Source organism: Ranitomeya variabilis, chromosome 2 (assembly GCF_051348905.1).
Source record: "Ranitomeya variabilis isolate aRanVar5 chromosome 2, aRanVar5.hap1, whole genome shotgun sequence".
NCBI classification, from domain to species: domain Eukaryota; kingdom Metazoa; phylum Chordata; class Amphibia; order Anura; family Dendrobatidae; genus Ranitomeya; species Ranitomeya variabilis.
Window position 1 is genome coordinate 64,067,719 of NC_135233.1, and position 23,777 is coordinate 64,091,495.

The window sequence follows — 23,777 nt, forward strand, 5'->3', positions numbered from 1 at the left end:
AGGGATTTGGTGGCAAGGTCCTTCTGGTGGCCTTCCCTGTCACGAGATGTGCGAGGCTTTGTGCAGTCTTGTGACGTTTGTGCTCGGGCCAAGCCTTGTTGTTCTCGGGCTAGTGGATTGTTGTTGCCCTTGCCTATTCCTAAGAGGCCTTGGACGCACATCTCGATGGATTTTATTTCAGATCTGCCTGTTTCTCAGAAGATGTCTGTCATCTGGGTGGTGTGTGACCGTTTCTCTAAGATGGTCCATTTGGTTCCTCTGCCCAAGTTGCCTTCTTCTTCCGAGTTGGTTCCTCTGTTTTTTCAAAATGTTGTTCGTTTGCATGGTATTCCTGAGAATATCGTTTCTGACAGAGGGACCCAATTCGTGTCTAGATTTTGGCGGGCATTCTGTGCTAGGATGGGCATAGATTTATCTTTTTCGTCCGCTTTCCATCCTCAGACGAATGGCCAGACTGAGCGGATTAATCAGACCCTGGAGACATATCTGAGGTGTTTTGTGTCTGCTGACCAGGATGATTGGGTTGCTTTTTTGCCATTGGCGGAGTTCGCTCTCAATAATCGGGCCAGCTCTGCCACTTTGGTGTCCCCGTTTTTCTGTAATTCGGGGTTTCATCCTCGATTTTCCTCTGGTCAGGTGGAGTCTTCGGATTGTCCTGGAGTGGATGCTGTGGTGGAGAGATTGCATCAGATCTGGGGGCAGGTGGTGGACAATTTGAGGTTGTCCCAGGAGAAGACTCAGCTTTTTGCTAACCGCCGTCGTCGTGTTGGTCCTCGTCTTCGTGTTGGGGACTTGGTGTGGTTGTCTTCTCGTTTTGTCCCTATGAGGGTCTCTTCTCCTAAGTTTAAGCCTCGGTTCATCGGCCCGTATAAGATATTGGAGATTCTTAACCCTGTTTCCTTCCGTTTGGACCTCCCTGCATCCTTTTCTATTCATAACGTTTTTCATCGGTCATTATTGCGCAGGTATGAGGTACCGGTTGTGCCTTCCGTTGAGCCTCCTGCTCCGGTGTTGGTTGAGGGTGAGTTGGAGTACGTTGTGGAGAAAATCTTAGACTCTCGTGTTTCCAGACGGAGACTCCAGTATCTGGTCAAGTGGAAGGGATACGGCCAGGAGGATAATTCTTGGGTGAATGCATCTGATGTTCATGCCTCTGATCTGGTTCGTGCCTTTCATAGGGCCCATCCTGATCGCCCTGGTGGCTCTGGTGAGGGTTCGGTGCCCCCTCCTTGAGGGGGGGGTACTGTTGTGAATTTGGATTCTGGGCTCCCCCGGTGGCTACTGGTGGAATTGAACTGGTGTCTTCATCTTCTCTGTTCACCTGTTCCCATCAAGATGTGGGAGTCGCTATATAACCTTGCTGCTCTGTTAGTTGCTTGCCGGTCAACAATGTTATCAGAAGCCTCTCTGTGCTTGTTCCTGCTCCTAGACAACTACTAGATAAGTTGGACTCTTGTCCATGTTTGTTTTTGCATTTTTGTTCCAGTTCACAGCTGTAGTTTCGTTACTGTGTCTGGAAAGCTCTTGTGAACAGGAATTGCCACTCTGGTGTTATGAGTTAATGCCAGAGTTTTAAAGTAATTTCTGGATGGTGTTTTGATAGGGTTTTTAGCTGACCATGAAAGTGTCCTTCCTGTCTTCTGCTATGTAGTAAGTGGACCTCAAATTTGCTAAACCTATTTTCATACTACGTTTGTTATTTCATCTTGATTCACCGCCAATACATGTGGGGGGCCTCTGTCTCCTTTCGGGGTATTTCTCTAGAGGTGAGCTAGGACTAATATTTTCCTCTGCTAGTTTTATTTAGTCCTCCGGCTGGTGCTGGGCATCTAGAATCAACGTAGGCATGCTACCCGGCCACTGCTAGTTGTGCGTTAGGTTTAGTTCATGGTCAGCTCAGTTTCCATCTTCCAAGAGCTAGTTCCTATATATGCTGAGGCTATGATCTCTTGCCATTGAGATCATGACACGTCTGTAATTTACATCATAGGTAGACCTCAACTATGGGAGACAAACTGAGAAAAAAAAATCCAGAAAATCACATTGTCTGTTTTTTTATCATTTTATTTGCATATTATGGTGGAAAATAAGTATTTGGTCAGAAACAAAATTTCATCTTAATACTTTGTAATATATCCTTTGTTGGCAATGACAGAGGTCAAACGTTTTCTGTAAGTCTTCACAAGGTTGCCACACACTGTTGTTGGTATGTTAGCCCATTCCTCCATGCAGATCTCCTCTAGAGCAGTGATGTTTTTGGCTTTTCGCTTGGCAACACGGACTTTCAACTCCCTCCAAAGGTTTTCTATAGGGTTGAGATCTGGAGACTGGCTAGGCCACTCCAGGACCTTGAAATGCTTCTTACGAAGCCACTCCTTCGTTGCCCTGGCGGTGTGCTTTGGATCATTGTCATGTTGAAAGACTCAGCCACGTTTCATCTTCAATGCCCTTGCTGATGGAAGGAGGTTTGCACTCAAAATCTCACGATACATGGCCCCATTCATTCTTTCATGTACCCGGATCAGTCGTCCTGGCCCCTTTGCAGAGAAACAGCCCCAAAGCATGATGTTTCCACCACCATGCTTTACAGTAGGTATGGTGTTTGATGGATGCAACTCAGTATTCTTTTTCCTCCAAACACGACAAGTTGTGTTTCTACCAAACAGTTCCAGTTTGGTTTCATCAGACCATAGGACATTCTCCCAAAACTCCTCTGGATCATCCAAATGCTCTCTAGCAAACATCAGACGGGCCCGGACATGTACTGGCTTAAGCAGTGGGACACGTCTGGCACTGCAGGATCTGAGTCCATGGTGGCGTAGTGTGTTACTTATGGTAGGCCTTGTTACATTGGTCCCAGCTCTCTGCAGTTCATTCACTAGGTCCCCCCGCGTGGTTCTGGGATTTTTGCTCACCGTTCTTGTGATCATTCTGACCCCACGGGGTGGGATTTTGCGTGGAGCCCCAGATCGAGGGAGATTATCAGTGGTCTGGAATGTCTTCCATTTTCTAATTATTGCTCCCACTGTTGATTTCTTCACTCCAAGCTGGTTGGCTATTGCAGATTCAGTCTTCCCAGCCTGGTGCAGGGCTACAATTTTGTTTCTGGTGTCCTTTGACAGCTCTTTGGTCTTCACCATAGTGGAGTTTGGAGTCAGACTGTTTGAGGGTGTGCACAGGTGTCTTTTTATACTGATAACAAGTTTAAACAGGTGCCATTACTACAGGTAATGAGTGGAGGAAAGAGGAGACTCTTAAAGAAGAAGTTACTGGTCTGTGAGAGCCAGAAATCTTGATTGTTTGTTTCTGACCAAATACTTATTTTCCACCATAATATGCAAATAAAATGATTAAAAAAACAGACAATGTGATTTTCTGGATTTTTTTTTCTCAGTTTGTCTCCCATAGTTGAGGTCTACCTATGATGTAAATTACAGACGCCTCTCATCTTTTTAAGTGGTGGAACTTGCACTATTGCTGACTAACTAAATACTTTTTTGCCCCACTGTATAACGTGTGTGTATGTGTGTATATATATATATATATATATATATATATATATATATATATATATATATATACATACAGTCATATGAAAAAGTTTGGGCACCCCTATTAATCTTAAGCTTAATGTTTTATAAAAATTGTTTTTTTTTGCAGCAGCTATTTCAGTTTCGTATATCTAATAACTGTTGGACACAGTAATGTTTCTGCCTTGAAATGAGGTTTATTGTACTAACAGAAAATGTGCAATCTGCATTCAAACCAAATTTGACAGGTGCATAAGTATGGGCACCCTTATCATTTTCTTGTTTTAAATACTCCTACCTACTTTTTACTGACTTACTAAAGCACTTTTTTTGGTTTTGTAACCTCATTGAGCTTTGAACTTCATAGCCAGGTGTATGCAATCATGAGAAAAGCTACTTAAAGTGGCCACTTGCAAGTTGTTCTCCTGTTTGAATCTCCTCTGAAGAGTGGCATCATGGGCTCCTCAAAACAACTGTCAAATGATCTGAAAACAAAGATTATTCAACATAGTTGTTCAGGGGAAGGATACAAAAAGCTGTCTCAGATTTAACCTGTCAATTTCCACTGTGAGGAACATAGTAAGGAAATGGAAGAACACAGGTACAGTTCTTGTTAAGGCCAGAAGTGGCAGGCCAAGAAAAACATCAGAAAGGCAGAGAAGAAGAATGGTGAGATCAGTCAAGGACAATCCTCAGACCATCTCCAGAGAGCTGCAGCATCAACTTGCTGCAGATGGTGTCACTGTGCATCAGTCAACTATACAATGCACTGTGTTTTTTTGCCGCCATGCATAACGCTTTTGTGTATTACCAAACAACTCAATCTTGGTTTCATGAGTCCACAGGACCTTCTTCCAAAAAGAAATTGGCTTCTCCAAATGTGCTTTTGCATACCTCAGCCGACTTTGTTTGTGGCGTGCTTGCAGAAACGGCTTCTTTTGCATCACTCTCCCATACAGCTTCTCCTTGTGCAAAGTGCGTTGTATAGTTGACCGATGCACAGTGACACCATCTGCAGCAAGTTGATGCTGCAGATCTCTGGAGGTGGCCTGAGGATTGTCCTTGACTGATCTCACCATTCTTCTCTGCCTTTCTGATGTTTTTCTTGGCCTGCCACTTCTGGCCTTAACAAGAACTGTACCTGTGTTCTTCCATTTCCTTACTATGCTCCTCACAGTGGAAATTGACAGGCTAAACCTCTGAGACAGCTTTTTGTATCCTTCCCCTGAACAACTATGTTGAATAATCTTTGTTTTCAGATCATTTGACAGTTGTTTTGAGGAGCCCATGATGCCACTCTTCGGAGGAGATTCAAACAGGAGAACAACTTGCAAGTGGCCACTTTAAGTAGCTTTTCTCATGATTGCATAGACCTGGCTATGAAGTTCAAAGCTCAATGAGGTTACAACACCAAAAAAAGTGCTTTAGTAAGTCAGTAAAAAGTAGGTAGGAGTATTTAAAACAAGAAAATGATAAGGGTGCCCATACTTATGCACCTGTCAAATTTTGTTTGAATGCAGATTGCACATTTTCTGTTAGTACAATAAACCTCATTTCAAGGCAGAAACATTACTGTGTCCAACAGTTATTAGATATATGAAACTGAAATAGCTGTTGCAAAAAAAAACATTTTTATAAAACATTAAGCTTAAGATTAATAGGGGTGCCCAAACTTTTTCATATGACTGTATATATATATACACAGTGCAGACCAAAAGTTTGGACACACCTTCTCATTTAAAGATTTTTCTGTATTTTCATGACTATGAAAATTGTACATTCACACTGAAGGCATCAAAACTATGAATTAACACATGTGGAATTATATACTTAACAAAAAAGTGTGAAACAACTGAAATTATGTCTTATATTCTAGGTTCTTCAAAGTAGCCACCTTTTGCTTTGATGACTGCTTTGCACACTCTTGGCATTCTCTTGATGAGCTTCAAGAGGTAGTCACCGGGAATGGTTTTCACTTCACAGGTGTGCCCTGTCAGGTTTAATAAGTGGGATTTCTTGCCTTATAAATGGTGTTGGGACCATCAGTTGTGTTGTGCAGACGTCTGGTGGATACACAGCTTATAGTCTTACTGAATAGACTGTTAGAATTTGTATTATGGCAAGTAAAAAGCAGCTAAGTAAAGAAAAACGAGTGGCCATCATTACTTTAAGAAATGAGGGTCAGTCAGTCCGAAAAACTGGGAATCTTTGAAAGTGTCCCCAATTGCAGTGGCAAAAACCATCAGGCGCTACAAAGAAACTGGCTCACATGAGGACCGCCCCAGGAAAGGAAGACCAAGAGTCACCTCTGCTTCTGAGGATAAGTTTATCTGAGTCACCAGCCTCAGGAACCGCAGGTTAACAGCAGCTCAGATTAGAGACCAGGTCAATGCCACACAGAGTTCTAGCAGCAGACACATCTCTACAACAACTGTTAAGAGGAGCCTTTGTGCAGCAGGCCTTCATGGTAAAATAGCTGCTAGGAAACCACTGCTAAGGACAGGCAACAAGCAGAAGAGACTTGTTTGGGCTAAAGAACACAAGGAATGGACATTAGACCAGTGGAAATCTGTGCTTTGGTCTGATGAGTCTAAATTTGAGATCTTTGGTTCCAACCACCGTGACTTTGTGCAACACAGAAAAGGTGAACGGATGGACTCTACATGCCTGGTTCCCACCGTGAAGCATGGAGGAGGAGGTGTGATGGTGTGGGGGTGCTTTGCTGGTGACACTGTTGGGGATTTTTTCAAAATTGAAGGCATACTGAACCAGCATGGCTACCACAGCATCTTGCAGCGGCATGCTATTCCATCCGGTTTGCGTTTAGTTGGACCATCATTTATTTTTCAACAGGACAATGACCCCTAACACACCTCCAGGCTGTGTAAGGGCTATTTGACCAAGAAGGAGAGTGATGGGGTGCTACGCCAGATGACCTGGCCTCCAGCCACCAGACCTGAACCCAATCAAGATGGTTTGGGGTGAGCTGGACCGCAGAATGAAGGCAAAAGGGCCAACAAGTGCTAAGCTTCTCTGGGAACTCCTTCAAGAGTGTTGGAAGACCATTCCCGGTGACTACCTCTTGAAGCTCATCAAGAGAATGCCAAGAGTGTGCAAAGCAGTAATCAAAGCAAAAGGTGGCTACTTTGAAGAACCTAGAATATAAGACATAATTTCAGTTGTTTCACATTTTTTTGTTAAGTATATAATTCCACATGTGTTAATTCATAGTTTTGATGCCTTCAGTGTGAATGTACAATTTTCATAGTCATGAAAATACAGAAAAATCTTTAAATGAGAAGGTGTGTCCAAACTTTTGGTCTGTACTGTGTATGTATGTGTGTGTGTGTGTATAAATATTTATCTATATATATATATATATATATATATATATATATATATATATATATATATATATATATATATATATATATATATAATTTGTAGATGTTTATAGATATATACTTAGACTAGATGGTGGCCCGATTCTAAATGCATTGAGTATTCTAGAATATGTATGTAGTTTATTTATGAAGATTTCAGAATACATGATTCATTATGAATACACAGGATTTGGCCGTCCGGGCGCGACCAATTAGCGAAGCGTGGTTCAAATCCCGTGGCGATTTGCGGCCGGACTGCACCTGTCGCTGATTGTTCACGGCCAGCCACGTAGTATATAGCACAGCTACGTGGTATATATCACAGCCTCGTAGTAAATAGCACAGCCCACGCAGTATATTACACAGCCCACACAGTATATTACACAGCCCACGTAGTATAGAGCACAGACCACGCAGTATATAACACAGGCCACATAGTACATAACATAGTATATAACACAGCCACGTAGTATATAGCACAGCCATGTAATATATAGCACAGCCCACGTAGTATATTGCACAGCTATGTAGTATATTGCAGAGCCACGTAGTATATAACACAGGCCACGTAGTATATAGCACAGCCCACGCAGTATATAACACAGCCCACGTAGTATATTGCACAGCCACGTAGGATATAGCACAGCCCACGTAGTATATAGCACAGCGAGGTAGTATATAACACAGACCACGCAGTATATAGCACAGCCGACGCAGTATATAGCACAGCCCACGTAGTATATAACACAGCCCACGTAGTATATAGCAATGTGGGCACCATATCCCTGTTAAAAAAAATTAAAATAAAAATTAGTTATATACTCACCTTCCGGCGGCCCCGGATCCAGCCCAGGCCTTTAGCGATGTTCGTTGCGACACTCCATTCCCAGTAATGCCTTACGGCAATAACCCTTGATGATGTTGTGGTCTCGCGAGACCGCTACGTCATCACGGCTCATTGCCGCAATGCATTCTTGGGACCGGAGCGTCGCGAGGAACGGGAAAGGCTGGTGCGGACGACAGAAGGTGAGAATATAATGATTTTATTTTGTATTATTATTTTAACATTATATGTTTTTACTATTGATGCTGCATAGCATCAATAGTAAAACGTTGGTCACACTTGCAGGGTTAATGCCACAGTTAACGGACTGCGTTACACTGCGTTATGCCACGGTGTAACGCAGTCCGTTTAAGGGACTTCTGAAACGCTATGTGGGGGCTGACTGTAGGGGAGTATGGAGGAGCCAATTTGCGGCCGGACTGTGCCTGTCGCTGATTGGTCGCGGCCAGCGTCCGTGACAGACAGAAGTGGAAATCCGACAAACAGACGGAAGTGGACCTTAGACAATTATATAGATAGACATATACGTAGATATATATATATATATATATATATGTGTATATATATATATATATATATATATATATATATATATTTTAAGTGGTAAGAAAACTTCTTGTTACATCAAGCAATCAATAGAGTAGAGGCCTTGAAGTCAATATAGAGTGCAAAAACGCAGATAGACTTAGGGAGGACGATGTGTTTTTAGTGCAGTAACTCAGAATTTTGCTGTCCAAGCACTGATCACATCGATCTGCACTCTAATTTGTTTTTTTGTTGTATTTTTTTCAATAAAATACATTATTAGATATTTCTTTAGATACATACTTACAGTTTTCGATGCCAATATGGACTGAAGACTGGGTGGTGCTATAGATAGCCATACACATTAGGCGGATCGCCCCAGTTATCTAATGAGATGGGCAGGGGGCAGCCTGGTTGTCACCAGATAGAGACATCAAGGGAACAGACATGTTGTTTCTTTACTGTACCCGATTCAGTGTTTCCCCCAGGGGACGTGCGCTGCCAGCATACCTGGCTGCCCTCCGTCCAACCATTATTATGGCTGTTAATGGCATGTGTTTTTATGAAGGAGCCCCCAACTGCTAGATTATGCCAGTATGCACATTTGTACTTCGATCACACTATTGTCAGCGCCATACATCGGCCACCTATGTCTGTGGAGCACTGAAGACCTCTCCCAACGTCTGATCCAGTATCGGAGAGGTTGAGTTTTTTCTGTCTGAATTTATTGGGTTTCTGTTATGCAGCAGACAGAAATTCATGTCACTTTGCTTCCATAGAATCTGAATATGTGTTTGGTGAAGCAAAAGATGCATGTAATGGGGGACTTGGCCATTGTAAAATACCATCCTAGGGTAGGTCCAGAAGTGACTGCGAGGCCTGATTTTCCTTCCGGATTTGCTGGTGGAGAATCCACAATGTATTACAGTAGCAGCAAATTGGATGAATTTTGTTAAAATGTGTCAAAAATCCCATCCATGCACTGAAGGAAAAAAAATCAGAGATTGACCTGCATTGCAGAGTTTTAGTCCAAAGCATTTCCCTTTTTCTGTGGATTTCACTCTCTGCAGTGCACATGATGACATTTTAAGCAAGTTGGCATTAAATAATCTGAATGTAACACAGAGCCAAAGTTGAATTTGTAGTGGAATATTTTCCAGTCAAAATGAACACTACCGGTCGCGGTTTGTGTCTATTATGCTACGGATCTGTCCACTGTGTGAGTTTCGCTTGTGTTTCCATTAACTAATAGAAAATGGAATTCCCAATGGGAACATACAGTAGCTAGAGATACAGGAATACCCCAGCAAATCATTTTCTTAAAGGAAAGCAGAAAATAACCTTCTGTTTTAATGACATTTATATATTAAAGGAGTTGTTTACTACTCGGACAACCCCTTCTGAATCCTTATGTCCCCCCCCCAAAGTAAAATAATAACACTTATTCTCACATCCATTGCCTGCGCCGTTCCAGCAGTGTTGGCACTTCCTCTTCCGGGGATTGCATGACATTGGCCTCAGGGATCGCATGACATAATCAGAGCTGCCTTCAGTCTCCCCTTTCTTAGGACAAATCAGACATCCAGAGGAAATAAGAGAGCAGCCGCAGCTTTTTTTTCTTCCGGATGTCATTTACATCTGTAGGAGATTAGACTGAAGCCAGCGCTGATTGACCGCAGGTACTACGTGACATAAAAATGACACACAATCTCCAGGAGAGGAGGGCCAGTCCTAACACTGCTGGAACGGTGTTGGCAGTGGAGGTGAGTTTATTGTTATTATTTTTAGAGTGATTCTAAATAGATTGTCCGAGTAATGCACAACCCTTTTAAATCTATTTTTTTTAAATGTTGGCAATGGTTTGGGGGCTTTTTTTCATGTCCCAATCTGCATAAAAAAAATAGAACTTACCCAATTTTCACACTGATCACTGGGGCTATTTTAGACTCCTACTCCCTGTTCTTTCTCAAATATTTCTTAGCAGTTTAGTTATCATCAGAGGCAGAATAACAATGACCAGTAACCCCTCTATACAAAGCGGATTACACAGGATCCACTAATCACATGACGTGATATCACAGCTCTCTCAGCTGCCTCTCCCATCACTATGATTTTCGCACACTCTCATTAGATGCTTTAATAGAAAGGATAGTTGCTTCTAATGTACATGTGCATTTCCTGGAAGAACAGGAAGTTATTTTGTTTTGTAGAATATCCCACTTTATTTTTTTTTTTATACTGATTGTGATGTAAATAAATAAAACATACTCACAACGTTAAAAACCTGATTAAACCGTTGGTTATTTTCTAATAGCAAATTCCCTGTACAGGAGTTGTCTCAGGATTATGACCTCTTTTTAAGTAGAAGACAGTAAACCCGAGTTCTCTCATCCTGTTCTCATCCAGGGAAGCCATATCTGGACAGATCCTTTCCTTGCCACTGACGACATTTTGCAGCATCCAGTGGAGAGCACAGTTTGTGCACGTGATCTAGTCCTGTCCGTAAACTGCCTCGTCTGCTCTCGGGGACACGATTGCACTTGTTCTGATGTTTGATGGACACCGTGATACAGTTGCTTTCCGTACAGAACACATGTTTACCTCATGTAGAGATTTTATTAATTGTTCTGCACCTCGTCCTTTTATGCGGCCAGCATTGTTTGTTCATCAGAGCGTCTGTCAAGTAAAGGTCATCAATCCATTTCACAACGGACCTCTCCTTCAGTATCTTCCACCACTAATGAGAGGTTAGAGCCGTGGATGTGCACTGGGGAGTTACAGTCAATTAATATTTGCACAGACGTAAAAATTCCCATCAGTCTGAGAAGTGTGTCGGGTATTTCTGGATTTGCTTTTCTAATAGTCCATTTCTGGCTGTCGGGAGTTCAAATTCTCCCAGATGGTTTCCTGCAGATGCTAACTACATTATGTTGATAATTGGGTTTTTATGTATCGTTTTTTAACAGGTTTTTTTTTTATTTTTCCATGCATTTTGCCTTTCTGGGCTTGAGATCTATGTCTGCAAGTTGAAAAGTCTCATATTAAGTGTCCGTTCCAGTGCCATGAATCGTCCACCGTTTGGTAAACCTTTACTGATCCGCAGTCGTTTAATTGCCTGTTTACACAGGGAGACTGAAGCAAACGAACCACACTGACTAATCTGTAATAGATTGCTCGGTATGCACAGGCTAGCTTGGTTCTCGGCAGCACAAGTTCTGTTTACACAGGATTATGCGTTGCCATTACCTGGTGAACAAGTGTTTTGCTCCTTCATCTGGGGATCTGCAGCATCTTTACACTGCAAGATAATCCAGAAACTAGTGATTTTTAGGAGCGCTAGTTCATGATCATCTAGTAGTATACACATGTTCATGTGACACGTCCTAGCGCTATCCAATTTCATTTTATTGGACAGCTTTCGGATCCATTGAGTAGAAGTGCTGTTCACTCATGCGTTAAAATCACAGATCCAAGAGTGAGATCAGTGTGACTATTCTGATCCAATTTTGTGGATCAAACTCGCCTCTTGTCATTCTGAATGTTTGATACCGATAAAATAAAAACAGCTATACTCCTCTCCTGTGGCTGGCGCCAATGCAGCGGTGTCGTCACTCGCATTCCTTGTGGTTATGTCACGTGAGTCCTGCGCCCAATCGGAGTCACTGTCCCCACCTTCGGGTGTATAAGTAATCAAGAGTAAGTGAGAGCTGCCGCTGGCCACTCACATCCTCCGATTACTCATACGTCTGAAGGTGGGGAGAGTGACGACAGCGCTGATTGGACACAGGGCTCACGTGACAGCGTCATGGGAGCCCCGGGAACGCGAGTGCTGACACTGGAGGTGAGTAGAAGGATGAGAAGGGGATTTGCTAGTCGTGGGCAACCCCTTTAAAGTACATGAGTTTCTGTATAAAATGGATTAAACGTGGAAGACAGACTTTGTATTTCAGTTTTCCATCCAAGTTTCATCCCATCCGTTTTTAGCTGATGCATTTCTAAGTGTCAATGAATTAAAAAAAAAAGTTAAGAGTCCGCCAACTAAACTGCAAAAATGGTTAAGAAATACAGATACAACTAAGATAGTGCATGAGAAAAAATGTGTTAATTTCCCTTAGATGACAGCACTTGCACAGATGTGTGAATACGGCCCTAGACAGGCTTTGCATTTCCTAATGTCGGATTGGAGGGACTGCAGAGCTGTATTCACAATTCTGCTGCTTGCTACTGACATCAGTTGGCAGTTTGGCAGATGTCATGCCCGTAATAATGTTTCGGTGCTGCTACAAGGAAACCAGCAAGAACATCTGAAATCGTGGACCTGCAGTCCGAAGTATGGGGTAAGGATGGGGAGGATGAGATGATGTAGTAGTGGATTCAATGGAAGAGAACTGGGGTTAGGGTGAGAGAAGTGTTCATTACTGTGTCATATGGTTTTAGGTATGTCAGAAGGTATTGTTAGGTTAGAACATGGCATAAAGACGCAGAGATACCTTGAATATAAGGAGTTGTCTCAAGCAGATGGCCTAATTTTAGTCCAACTTCTCCGAAGCCCACTATTATTCTTCAGCTAAGCCTATCTGGACAGGACAGCACATTACATGGGGCTATTAAAATGGATGGCCAACCGTGACCGGATCCGGCAAAGGGGGCGAGTCTCTTATATGGCGGCTTTTTTGACTCGTACATAGAGGAAACATATCCTATACAACGCCATATACCCTAGTTGGGTTGTCCTACTGTCCTGAAGGTATTTGTTTGGTAAATCTGCTTCGATTTTGGAGATACAAATGATGATTTGGGGATATAGTTATTCATTAGGGTATTTGGGAAGTATTGCGCACATATTATAGGCACTGGATAAATATATTTATTATTTTATATCTATATATTCTCCATGACTGCACACACTTTCCAGCATTTATCCACAGTTGTAGCCGTATTCACCGGGCTTCTTCAGCGGCTGTTTTAACATTCATTAAGGCCAGGCGCCCCTGCAATCCTTCCGCCAGGGTTTTTGTTGAAGAACATTTTCATAGATGGCAGATTATACTTTTTGATTAACCCCGAGTCTAAGTATATAGCAAATAGCTTGTTAAATCAAGTATTGTCCGGGGAAGCCATCTGTTTGTCTAGTATAGAGAGCCTTTTCTTATCTGTTATTAGTTATTGACAAAACATTATCTGACCGGATTTTGTGCATTTTCCCCCCTAGCTTTGGAATACTAAGGAAGTAAAGGATGAGAGCGACATTACTTTATATTTATGGGCTGTGCATACAGTGGCTGTGATGATGCTGATAAAAAAAAGCTGCAGTGGGAAATGGTGTGTGTATCTGTATACAAAGGATTGTGTCTACAACATTCAACATATAAATGAGGTGTATTACAGAATATTACGCCGCCACCCGCGCGCTCACCCTCTCCATTTACACAGTGGCTTCTTTTCCACATTGGAGGCAGAAGGGTTTTTTTTTGCTTTCTTTTTTTGGGGGGGAGAATATATATTAAGTTAGTTAAACTAGTCACATTCTCAGTTCTATAAGCCTTCAAGGTTGTATTCTGTCATTATACAGAAATTATCTTTTTTACTACACAGTATTGGAATTTGTTAAATGATATATGGGTTTTTACATACAAAATACGAGAGACAGGAGGAGAATATGCAAGTAGCCTTCTCAGAGCGGAGGAGGACAGAGACACTAGTGCCACCTTATGAAAGATGCAATCCCAAAAGTCAATACCGATCCTTCAAAGAGCCTTGCCACATGACTCAGGATGAGAAGCCAAACCAACAGCTCCATTTGTAGACACGTGTTTTGGGATTTTTGCCCCTTATCAGGGCAAAACAGAAGAACTTGTGGGCTGCACAAAAGGCCTTTGACCGAGACTTTAAGGGGTAAAATTTCTCCTTGTGAAAAGGCCAGGTTGAAGGAAGGAGTCTTATAGGCCACATGAGGCTCCTCCTGGAATTTAAATATCTAAATAGTCTCTTCGTAGAGAAAAAGGACAGGGGCACTAGTGCAACCTATTCTAAAAGTCAATACCAACCTTTCAAAGGGTCTTGACACATGACTTAGGATAAGAAGCCAATCCAAAAGCTCAATTTGAAGACACATGTTTGGGGATTTTTGCCCCTTATCAGGGCAGAACAAAAGAACTTGTAGGCTTGGTGAGAGGCCTTTGACAGAGAATCTTAGGTGTAAAGTTTCTCCTCATGAAAAGCCAAGTTAATGCAAGGCGACTTGAAGGCTCCTCTGGGAATTTAAATATGTAGAGGAGAGGGACTCTAGTACCACCTATTGGAGAGAGCCATCCTAAGGGCTCATTCTCAAATGCGAGAAACTCGGATGAGTCTCGCATGTCAATACCCGGCACTGCAACTGGCACTCAGGAGCGGAGCGTGCGGCTGCATGTATTGCTCTGCTCCTGAGTGCCGGGTGTATTGACGTGCGAGACTCATCTGAGTTTCTCGCATTTGAGAATGAGCCCTGAAAGTCAACATCAACACTTTAAAGACCCTTTAAAGGATAGGAGAAGGTATGGATGTTGAAAGCAAGGACATAGCTAGGGGGGGTTCATTTGGGACATTTGCACTGGATGTCAAGGTAGAGGGGGTCGCAAACAAGCCACTTTACCTTGGTGAAGGCAGTACACTGAATCTTTGAACCCAACGACAGCTGTCTGAGTCCCCCAGATCTCCTTACCCTGTGAGCCAAGCTGCACCTCTACCAGTGACAGAGGCCTGATTTCAGCACTGGGTCACTTATTGGATGTCTTGGAGTAGTGTTCATGAAATCACACTTTATTTTGTGCAGCGTCCTGGTATTTGAGATTTCTGCCTTCTCTTGCCCTTCCGTGGCTGATCAATAGCTTTCTTCATATACTCTGCATAGAAAAATGGCTGTAAATCAGCCACGGCTCATGAACATAACCGGCTACAAGATAGGGACACACGATTGTAATTGGGCTCTCTGTCACTATATTATGCCGTCCTCAGATGGGTCGGCATAAACCTGATGACAGATTGAGTGTGATAAGAAAACCCCTTTAAGCATAATGATGAAAACCCCACAATTTTCATTTTTTTTGTTTATTTTTTAAAGTCCCTTTTATTCCAGATTCAATATGAAAGTGTACTCACAAATTTCCCTGATGTCCTGATAATTTTTTTATAATGTAAAAGTATAAGGGCAAATTGATCAATTTATGCAGTCGACGCTACTTCATCACTATATAGTGTGTTATATTCTATGTTTATGTAAATTTTGGGGGAAAAAACTATTTATTTAGCTAATATCTAGTCTGTGTTAGTGCGAGTTCGGTGTAAAAAATTAAAATGGCCATTAACAGAGCAATGACACCGATCCAGCTGTTTTCTGAGAGTTTTCACATTAGTTGGTCCATACTGTTTTTGCACAACATTATAATACCTTGGCACAATTAAGTCATCATTCATGTTCCATGATGAATTCATGTTGTGTTGTTTTTTTCTTAATTTTCCATAAATTTTAAAAGTTTTGTTTTATTTTTTATTAAACAAAACGACCATAAACAAAAAAAAAGAGTTTTAAAACTAGCTCAAATTAAGTGTCGTGGCTTTTTTTTCTTATTTTTTTTTTTTTTTTAATCAAGCTTGTTCACACAATGTGGTTTATAGATATACTGCAGTGAACAACATCATTTTATACTGTGTATTAACTCATCGTATAGATGTTTATGTGCAAGGGGGGACCACAAACCAGTGTGATCCTAGTGATGAGAGAATGTGTTTAGATAAGACGTTATTCGAGCATACTTCGGTGTTGGTGTCTTCGGCATGCTCGAATAATATGTTCTAGTCCCCTCGGTTGCATGTCTCGCGGCTGTTCGACTGCAGCAACACATACAGGGATTACCTAACCAAACCTTTTTGACTTTGTGTTTGTTTGTATGCTTACTTAAGATGACCAATTAACTTTATACTGCCTTGATTCGGTATCCAGTCTGGTCCTTGGTTATTGCCAGTTTTTACTTTTATGCCCGGTATCCTGGGCGCTTCTGGCTGCGACGTCAAGATCGGCCAGATATTCCAGGGACAGAAAGTGAAGACCGGATGCCGGACCAGGGCAGGGCTAATTGAACTGCTCATCTCTTAATATTTTGTTTTTTTTCATCATTTTTAATACAGGAATGTACACAGAAGAAGAGGAGACGTTAATGCAGGAATGGTTCATGCTTGTGAACAAGAAAAACGCCCTGATCAGGAGAATGAACCAGCTCTCGCTTCTGTAAGTCCATGGGGCACCTGTCTCGGTTACACTTACGATCGTACATGTTATGATTTATGCAAAAGTAATTGTATGAAGTCTGCTCTGACTTTTGTCTCCATGCGAGTCTTTCTGCCCTCCAGTGATATTGGCGCCAGATAAGCATTGTTTGGTTCTCTCCGATCCTGATGTCTTTACACTTTGACTGACGCATGTAAACATAAGTGGGTTAACGATTCTCGGGCTGCACCCATCTCTTTTGCCCGGTGACTCAGGAAAATTAAAATGAACTCTTCCATTTCCATTGTTACCCATTATTTCCTGTTCGGTTAGGCTCTCAGAAGAGGGATTATCGTCAGCTAATAATATCCAACCACTGGTGACAAGGATCTTAGTAACTCACTTGCTAGTTATGTTATGACATGCTTAGGATCTGTTATGGTGTTGACCCTGGAAGGGAGGATTAACAGCGAAAGAAAACAAAATGTATTAGAATACCCGACGGTTAAAATAATTATAGCAAAAAAAAAAGTAAAAATAATTATAGTCTGAAAATTGGATACACTGTAAAATATTTGCATTTTATTAGTAATTAAATCATGTAGATATAAAATAGATGGTATTACACAACCAAACTTCCCGATTCCTTAAGAAGACAGCCTGGTTCTTGATTGCCCCCTACCCAAGAGGAGAAAAGAGTGGTCTAAACGTTGACACCTTCAATAGCCCTCTTCCAAATCTTCACCCATAAACATGCACGCATAGCTCAGAGGAGCATGCATGTATTCTGGGTGGGTAAAGGGGAGTATGCCACTAGCGGACCGCTCTGGTGGCAGCTTATCTATCCTAGGAACAAGAGGATCGAGTGTCGATATTTGGCAATCCCTATCCTTCTTTCTGTATCACATCATTTTTTGGGAGGGATGAGATAGACGCTCCCATAAACAGGCTCAGATGATTTTGCTCTAATGTGTATGTGTAGGTAAAGCTGGATCTTTTTCCAGTGTTCTTCCTTTTGTGCCGATAGAGGCATCACGCCATCAAGGAACATGGAGCCAAACTTGCCCACTTCCTTGGTCCGATAGTAGTCTCAATGGTTGGTTTCTTGTAACTGTGGTCAATAAAAATTATTAATGTAAGATTCGACATTTTCAAGGTAATATCGAGATATTTTTGTAATGTAATGAAGGTGAGACAGGCTTACCATCACTGACCAGTTCACATAGGTGCGAAGGGACCCGATGACTAAACTTCATGAAGTTGTACTTGCTGCCGTCCATCATCGCTCCTCATCGTTGTCTGTGTATCATTTGTGAGAAGTAGCTTATTGCTCCAGCGAAAAGTCATTTATGAGTTCCCTAAATCAATGCGCACTAAAGATCCCTTTAAGTGTTTAATGATTTAGTAATTAACATATTGATGAGCCGTGTTTTTCTTTTTCTTTTTTTTTTTTTTTACTTCTCTCTAAACTTGCCTATAGGGAAAAAGAACATGACCTAGAGAGAAGGTTTGAGCTACTGAACCGAGAGTTACGAGCAATGCTTGCAATAGAAGGTAAGATGGAAATGAGGCGTGCCTGAAAAAAATCCAAACCTTATGCAAAAAAAATTAAAAAATGAAAAACAATAGTAATACAAGAATCTATAGTGCTGTGCTAACGTTTCAGGATGAACATAAAATATACGCATTCGGCTCATTGCACTTACAGAAGAATACAACAATGCAAAATATCATCATTAATTACTAATAGTGAAATAATACGGGAAAGATTTGGTCTTTGTGATGAAAATTACATGCAGATTATTTTGACAATGACAAGTTTCTATTCATATCTGCTGAAGTGTCAGTGGAATGCTGCCATTTGTTATAAATATTATATCACTGCCCCCCCAAATAGCATCTGACGGCTGAGTGATGGGAGCTGCTCCGTATTGACCTCCCAGACTGTCACTTGGTAATTTCTTTTTTCACCTGATAAGGTTCCTGATCCATATTCAATCAATTGCAATTAGGTTAGGAGACTTTCATGGATGCTGAAAGATTGTATGGAGTAAATGGCACAAGGTATCTGAGCAATGGCAATGAGAGCAGCTGACAGCTCAGGTCTTCATATTTAAAGGAGTATTCCCATCTCATACATTTATGCCCTATCCAGAAGATACACCCGAAATGTATAGCCCACCAGTGGGACCCACATCTATCTTGAAGACGAGGCCCCGTCATGCGCTGCCATTCGTGCAAAGGGGCTTGTAATCCACATACAATTGTATATAATTTCCGACCACCACTGATCTTACTATGGCCATTGATATACAGTTCGCAATGCACGGACTGGCCGCAGGTCGCCCAACCTGGGCGCGACAGCCTCTTATAGATGAGACTGGAGACCCGCGGCCAGTCCGTGCATTGCAGTATGCGCTCGGATCATGTTGCGCACACATCTACATAAGCCCTAATGTGTTAAAGAGACTTTTGCAGTTTTTCTTTTTGTGACATGAGAAAATCACTGATGAAATTCTAATGGTAGAAACTGACCCAATGAACAATCACTGATGCAAATCAGATCCAAAACACTGATGAAAATCCATCCGTGTATTTACATGAGAAAAATCACTGACATCTGAATGAGGCCTTAGACCACGCGCTCAGTGTGACCCGACCAGTTTACCATCAATTATTATTCCAAAGTCCATCACAAAGTAGAGGTTCTTGTTCATGTTTTATTGGAAAACTCTATGTAACAGTTTGTACTCATGGTATTGTTTTTGACCAAAGCAAATAATGTGTGACGCTTATCCTTACAGTCTCTTATTCGTTGCCATGTCTAAAACAACTCACTGATTTTCCAAAATGTACCCTACCTCCAAGCTTCAAACCTATAAGATCAGAGCTTCTGTAGGAGAGGTAATGTAAAAGAACAGCCCTTGAGACTTCTCCTAAATGACCCCAGAAAGGCGAAGTGTGGAGTACTCTATTCAAATCCGGCCCAGAATCTGCACCAAATTCTGCTGATTTTGTTGCAGATTTTCTGCAGCTGTTCAGTATATCCACTAAAGTCTGTGATTGGCTGCAGCAGTCATGTAACAACACAAATAATCGGAAGGGGCCAGTAAACGAAGACTGGCTGTGGGATCCAAGAGGCCAGAATACAGGAGTCGCGGAAGGTGAGTAAACTGCTTTATTCTCGTTTGCTTATATTTTTTTTTATTTTTTGACAATTTTCCGCAGCAGAAATTTCAGATTTTTCACTTCTTTATTAAAGGTGATGGAGAAAAATCTGCAGCAAGTCCTTATTTCTGAAGCATAAATTTCATGCTATAGTTTTAAAAATCAATTTTCATGTGGGAAATTTCCACTGTTTGTGGAGGCCGAGTTGTTCAGATCCTGTCCACTTTGCTGTCGCTGAGTTCTGCTGCCTCCGTACATCCGGTTGGAAAATCCGCAGCAGTTCTGACTCTTGTGGACTCGACCTTAGAAGACACCAGTTTTGTAAACTGCACACGTTAGATACCCTCTTACTGATTATAGATTTGGGCCACAGGAGTTTGGTGATAATCCAGCAGGTGTCTATTACTGAAGAAACTCAAGTCTCGGAAGTAAAGACATAGAGCTCATTGATTTGTCCAAAAACTCCAAAGCCCCTCCAGCACGTCCCTCCATCAGCTCCACAGCTGTTACATTAGGCCTTGTGTCTGACTGCTCAGCCTTGGGCCTTTTTCCCATCTCACCACTACTGAATTTGGACAAATAGATTTTGGATTAAAATAGTGATCATGACCGGTCACCATCATACTCAGAGAACATCTGTTTAGCAGTCTGGATGATCAGAATTTGCGTTAACATATCAGAATAGCAATGCCTGCCAAAAGTCCGGTAGGTTTGTCCCATCATATCCCCAAAATATGACCTACAACTCGGAATATTAAAAATAAACAGACGTGTTAAAAACTACAGTAATGTATGAAAATAGAGTGTATGTGTAATGAAGCTCAGGGACTTCATTTCTGAAAAAAAACAAACAAAAGGAATAGGAAAGCCTTGTAGTCATTATTAAACATTTCTTGCGTGTCCCGTGTTTTTCATAACATCTTGTCAATTTCACACTGCTGCAAAATGAAAAGTTCTGCCAATTTGTGCGCATATGGCTCCTAAAAAGTGATTTATTAGAAAGTACAACAGACCAATGTTCCGCTGCGACCCCCAGGACCTTCCTCAAAGCCGAGTCTATTATCACAACAAATAAATGACTTTCTTTGTCAGAGTAGCTGGTGGACATTGCTCTTCATCTTTTTCACTTTTGGATATCACATTGACATGTCACAATTGACCACTTTTGTTCTTAATGGATGGGTCAGTGATCTCAAAGTACTCTTGGTTACCAAGCAAGGATGTGTCCGGACAAAGTTTATGAACTTTGTTTTTTGTGCAAATTTGATACAACATAACTTTTCTTTTTGATCCAAGTTTTGCAATATGAATTTTATGCCAGGTTTCTAATTCTAATTTAAAGACTTTTCTGTATTTTCATGACTATGAAAATTGTACATTCGCACTGAAGGTATCAAAACTATGAATTAACACATGTGGAATTATATACTTAACAAAAAAGGGTGAAACAACTGAAAATATGTCTTATATTCTAGGTTCTTCAAAGTAGCCACCTTTTGCTTTGATGACTGCTATTCACACTCTTGGCATTCTCTTGATGAGCTTCAAGAGGTAGTCACCGGGAATGGGCTTCCAACAATCTTGAAGGAGTTCCCAGAGATGCTTAGCACTTGTTCGCCCTTTTGCCTTCACTCTGCGGTCCAGCTCACCCCAAACCATCTCGATTGGGTTCAGGTCTGGTGACTGTGGAGGCCAGGTCATCTGGCATAGCACTTCATCACTCTCCTTCTTGGTCAAATAGCCCTTACACAGCCTGGAGGTGTGTTTGGGGTCATTGTCCTGTTGAAAAATAAATGATGGTCCAACTAAACGCAAACCGGATGGAATAGCATGCTGCTGCAAGATGCTGTGGTAGCCATAAATCCCCAACAGTGTCACCAGCGAAGCACCCCCACACCATCACACCTCCTCCTCCATGCTTCACGGTGGGAACCAGACATGTAGAGTCCAACCGTTCACCTTTTCTGCATCGCACAATACCATAGATCTCAAATTTGGACTCATCAGACCAAAGCACAGATTTCCACTGGTCTAATGTCCATTCCTTGTGTTCTTTAGCCCAAACAAGTCTCTTCTGCTTGTTGCCTGTCCTTAGCAGTGGTTTCCTAGCAGCTATTTTACCATGAAGGCCTGCTGCACAAAGTCTCCTCTTAACAGTTGTTGTAGAGATGTGTCTGCTGCTACAACTCTGTGTGGCATTGACCTGGTCTCTAATCTGAGCTGCTGTTAACCTGCGATTTGAGGCTGGTGACTCGGATAAACTTATCCTCAGAAGCAGAGATGACTCTTGGACTTCCTTTCCTGGGGCGGTCCTCATGTGAGCCAGTTTCTTTGTAGCGCTTGATGGTTTTTGCAACTGCACTTGGGGACACTTTCAAAGTTTTCCCAATTTTTTCGGACTGACTGACCTTCATTTCTTAAACTAATGATGGCCACTCGTTTTTCTTTATTTATCTGCTTTTTTCTTGCCATAATACAAATTGTAACAGTCTATTCAGTAGGACTATCAGCTGTGTATCCACCAGACTTCTGCACAACACAACTGATGGTCCCAACCCCATTTATAAGGCAAGAAATCCCACTTATTAAAGCTGACAGGGCACACCTGTGAAGTGAAAACCATTCCCGGTGACTACTTCTTGAAGCTCATCAAGAGAATGCCAAGTGTGTGCAAAGCAGTCATCAAAGCAAAAGGTGGCTACTTTGAAGAACCTAGAATATAAGACATATTTTCAGTTGTTTCACCCTTTTTTGTTAAGTATATAATTCCACATGTGTTAATTCATAGTTTTGATGCCTTCAGTGTGAATGTACAATTTTCATAGTCATATATATACACTGCTCCAAACAAATAAACAGAACACTTAAACAACAGAATATAACTCCAAGTAAATCAAACTTCTGTGAAATCAAACTGTCCACCTAGGAAGCAACACTGATTGACAATCAATTTCACATGGTGTTGTGTAAACAGAATAGACAACAGATGGAAATTGGCAATTATTAAGACACACTCAATAAAGGAGTGGTTCTGCAGGTGGGGACCACAGACCACATCTCAATACCAATGCTTTCTGGCTGATGTTTTGGTCACTTTTGAATGTTGGTTGTGCTTTTACACTCGTGGTAGCATGAGACGGACTCTACAACCCACACAAGTGGCTCAGGTAGTGCAGCTCATCCAGGATGCCACATCAATGCGAGCTGTGACAAGAAGGTTTGCTGTGTCTGTCAGCGTAGTGTCCAGAGGCTGGAGGCGCTACCAGGAGACAGGCCAGTACACCAGGAGACATGGAGGGGGCCATAGGAGGGCAGCAACCGAGTAGCAGGACCGCTACCTCAGCCTTTATGCAATGAGGAACAGGAGTAGCACTGCCAGAGCCCTGCACAAACGGTTAGAAACTGACTCCATGAGGATGGTCTGAGTGCCCGAGGTCCACAGATGGGGGTTGTGCTCACAGTCCAACACCGTGCAGGATGCTTGGCATTTGCCACATTACACCAGGATTGGCAAATTCGCCACTGGCGCCCTGTGCTCTTCACAGATGAAAGCAGGTTCACACTGAGCACGTGACAGCAGAGTCTGGAGATGCCATGGAGAGCGATCTGCCTGCAACATCCTTCAGCATGACCGGTTTGGCAGTAGGTCAGTAATGGTGTGGGGTGGCATTTCTTTGAGGCCACACAGCCCTCCATGTGCTCGCCAAAGGTAGCCTGACTGCCATTAGGTCCAGAGATGAGATCCTCAGACCCCTTGTGAGACCATATGCTGGTGGGGTTGGCCCTGGGTTCCTCCTAATGCAGGACAATGCCAGACCTCATGTGGCTGGAGTGTGTCAGCAGTTCCGGCAAGATGAAGGCATTGAAGCTATGGACTGGCCCTCCTGTTCCCCAGACCTGAATCTGATTGAGCACATCTGGGACATCATGTCTCGCATCATCCACCAACGTCACGTTGCACCACAGACTGTCCAGGAGTTGGTGGATGCTTTAGTCCAGGTCTAGGAGGAGATCCATCAGGAGACCATCCGCCGCCTCATCAGGAGCATGCCCAAGCATTGTATGGAGGTCATACAGGCACT

The 23,777-nt window shown here is 42.2% G+C and overlaps 1 protein-coding gene across 7 annotated transcripts in view; it reads left to right on the forward strand.

Moving 5' to 3' along the window:
• EHBP1 (EH domain binding protein 1) overlaps window positions 1-23,777 on the forward strand; it is a 480,146-nt gene that overhangs the window by 434,634 nt on the left and 21,735 nt on the right. For all 7 annotated transcript variants that reach the window (XM_077282492.1, XM_077282487.1, XM_077282490.1 and 4 more), the window contains 2 exons: window positions 16,449-16,548; window positions 18,008-18,081. In XM_077282492.1, coding sequence (XP_077138607.1) covers window positions 16,449-16,548; window positions 18,008-18,081 — 174 coding nt within the window. The remainder of the gene's footprint in view (window positions 1-16,448; window positions 16,549-18,007; window positions 18,082-23,777) is intronic.